The 2,995-nt window shown below is 38.4% G+C and overlaps 1 protein-coding gene across 1 annotated transcript; it reads left to right on the top strand.

Moving 5' to 3' along the window:
• The first annotated feature begins 1,073 nt into the window (after nt 1-1,073).
• LOC140182261 (uncharacterized mitochondrial protein AtMg00860-like) lies at nt 1,074-2,229 on the top strand. Its single transcript, XM_072228404.1, has 2 exons — nt 1,074-1,214; nt 1,870-2,229. Exons 1-2 carry the CDS (start codon nt 1,074-1,076, stop codon nt 2,227-2,229), a joined length of 501 nt encoding a protein of 166 aa, XP_072084505.1.
• Nucleotides 2,230-2,995: the final 766 nt, after the last annotated feature.

Here is a 2,995-nt window from a genome sequence, read left to right as displayed (position 1 = left end):
GCTTCACTTCTCTTCTCTGTGGAATGAAAAGGAAGAGAGAAGCTGAATGTTGGCTTAGTGTTGGGATTTTGTTATGTGGGCTTGGCCCACTTGGGTCCGGTTCAACCAGTTTAGTCTGTTTGTTCAACTTTGGACCAAAATTTTTAAAATTATAGTTTAAATTCGTATTCTAAATATATTTGCTTCTTCAATTTATAAAATTTAATTTTCTAATTTTTCTGGCTCATAATAATTTATTAGTTAATTATTTATTAATTAACCGGGTTTTACACCTGCTACCTATCATTCCCCATTCATGAACCAAACTCCAAACAGTGGGCCGCGTCTTACCACTTGCAGCACCCTCCTTCTGTTACTTTCTAACCCACTGCTTGCAACGCCCGAACCCTGTTCCAACCAAGAATCCCATTTGGCGTCTCACCCCAATGGAGATTTAGAGCAAGAGAGAGAAATGTTCGTGTTATTGGTGCGATGACAAGATCTCGGTGAGCCATTGGTGTACTAATCAAAAGTTTATGTTGCTGCAACTTGAGACTGATGAAGACCATGACACCACAACCATGTCTGAGGCATCAGAAGGTGAGGATCACTCCCTGTTGTAGTTGGACCAGCAAGTATTTGCTCATCATTTGTCCTACAATGCAATGCATGACACTCATGGCCCTGCTACTATCTATATTAAAGCTATCATCCATGGGCTAAAGGTGTGAGCACTAGTTGATTGTGCCAGTTCTGATATATTTATTCAACCTCATATCGCGAAGTTCTTGAACTTACTTGTTGAACCAACACTAGGAGTCAAGGTCATAGTGGGTGATTTTAATGTTCTACATTGAGGGTTATATTTCATCCATAGATATGTCGTAAATGGATTCCAAGTGACCATTCCTAAGGTCTATATTTTGCATGTGGCGGATGGTGATTTAGTTATTGGAACAACATGGTTGAGGACATTGAAAGCTCAGATAGTGGACTATGATTCTTTCTTTCTCCGGTTTATGCATCAAGGCCAGTTAATCACAGTCTTAGGTGAGAAATCTATCACAGCGGCCTAGGCTCAATTTCACCACATCATGAGGTTTGTTCATACAGATGCTATTGTCGAGGCCTTCACTCTCGAAGTGCAAAAGATTGAGGGTGAATCGATGCCATCATTGCAGCTGCCCGATTACATGCAACCTAACTTGGTGTTATTGCTACAAGCTTACACTGCAGTTTTTGGCCAACCTTCTAGACTTTCTCCTTGCAGACTCATGAACATTGCATTCCTCTAGTGCAAGGTGCAAAATTGGTTAAAGCTCGCCCTTACCAGTACCTTCATTCTTAGAAGGTTCAAATTGAATCTATAGTTTAGGATATGCTTCAAGAAGGGATTATCTAGCCTAGTAAAAGTCCCTTTTCGTCGCCAATTTTGTTGGTTAAGAAAAAGGACGGTACATGACGAGTTTGTATTGACTATTATGCTTTAAATAACATGCATCACCATTAAGGATAGCTTTCCAATACTGACCATCGATGAGATGTTAGATGAATTGTTTAGTGCTACTGTATTCTCTAAATTGGATTTATGCTCAAGTTATCACCAAATCTTAGTGAGACCAGAGGATCACTTCAAGATAGCTTTCCAGACACAACAAGGATTTTATGACTGGCTTATAATGCCCTTTGGTTTGACAAATGCCCCAGCCACTTTTCAAAGCCTTATGAATGATGTTTTAGGCCTTATTTACGTAAATTTGTGCTGGTGTTCTTCCATGATATATTAGTATATAGCCATATATAGGAGAAACATTTGGAACATTTAGAAGTGGAGCTTAAGACTTTGCAGCAGGAACCCTTGTTTGCTAAACTTTCTAAGTGTTTGTTTAGTGCTCTAAAGTAGACTACTTGGGTCACACTAATTCGGGCAATAACATTCATATGGAGACAGTTGAGGTGCAAGCAATAATGGATTGGGATCGGCCTCAAAACCTCAAACAACTTCGGGGCTTCTTAGGCCGTACCGACTACTATCATCGTTTCATTAAAGACCACACCTTTTTAGCCTCTCCACTTACTGATTTGATTAAGAAGGATGCCTTTACTTGGAGTTCTCTTGCTGATTCGGCATTTCTTTGGCTTAAGCAGGCCATTTCTTCAAAGTCAGTGTTGGCCTTACCCAATTTTGAGAATCCTTTTGAGGTTGAAACCGATGCTTTCGGTACTGGCATTGGTTCCGTGCTAGTATAAAATAAGCATCCAATTGCTTATTTTTCTAAGAAGTTAACTCCCAATTTGCAGCAACAATCAGCCTACACTAGGGAGTTCTATGCTATCACCAAGGCGCTCGCTAAATTTCATCATTATTTGCTAGGGAAGCACTTTATTTTTTGCATTCATGACAGTTGCCAACATCCTAAAGGAAAATTTAGGCACAATTTAGTAACTATCTGATAGATATTATCCTTTTTGAGAAGCACAATATAGAAGTCCATAAGAACATAACATGTCAGAATTTCAAGTGAATAAGTATCACAGTGGAACTACAAAACTAACCCCATGGGATAATTTTATAACAACAGAGTTTTGACAGAACACCGAAGGCTTAATTAAGAGAAGGTAATAGGTGCAATGGGGATATCCTAAAATTGAAGGATTCAGGGGATTATTTGGTATAATTAGAGGTGGGTGGATTTTGCAGGTGAAGAGTCAACACGCAGGGTGCGTGTTGGACACGTGTCAACATTTTGGCCGACATGCAGGAAGCGTGTTGGACACCTTTCTTACACATCCACAATACTGTAATACACTTCAAATATCAATATTCAATCAAAATACAATCATTATCTCCATATTAAAATAATTTCTGCAACTTTTATATTTTAAAATATGGTGTTTATTATTATTTTTTTTCTCTAGTAGGGCTTTGTTAAAAGTTTGACCTGAAGGAATGTCATTGTATTGAAAGAATTATACTATTTTATCTTCTTAAGAAAGGAATTTTTTCCAAATAAAC

Source organism: Arachis hypogaea, chromosome 19 (assembly GCF_003086295.3).
Source record: "Arachis hypogaea cultivar Tifrunner chromosome 19, arahy.Tifrunner.gnm2.J5K5, whole genome shotgun sequence".
Taxonomy (NCBI): domain Eukaryota; kingdom Viridiplantae; phylum Streptophyta; class Magnoliopsida; order Fabales; family Fabaceae; genus Arachis; species Arachis hypogaea.
Note: the sequence above shows the minus strand (reverse complement) of the source record. Positions and strands in the feature narration are given on the sequence as shown.

Bases quoted from the DNA above. Each gene is read 5' to 3' on its own strand.
- LOC140182261 (XM_072228404.1), top strand. From the start codon at position 1,074: ATGAGGTTTGTTCATACAGATGCTATTGTCGAGGCCTTCACTCTCGAA. The intron at 1,215-1,869 runs GTTTTTGGCCAA...GTGTTTGTTTAG, and splicing joins TGCTACAAGCTTACACTGCA to TGCTCTAAAGTAGACTACTT.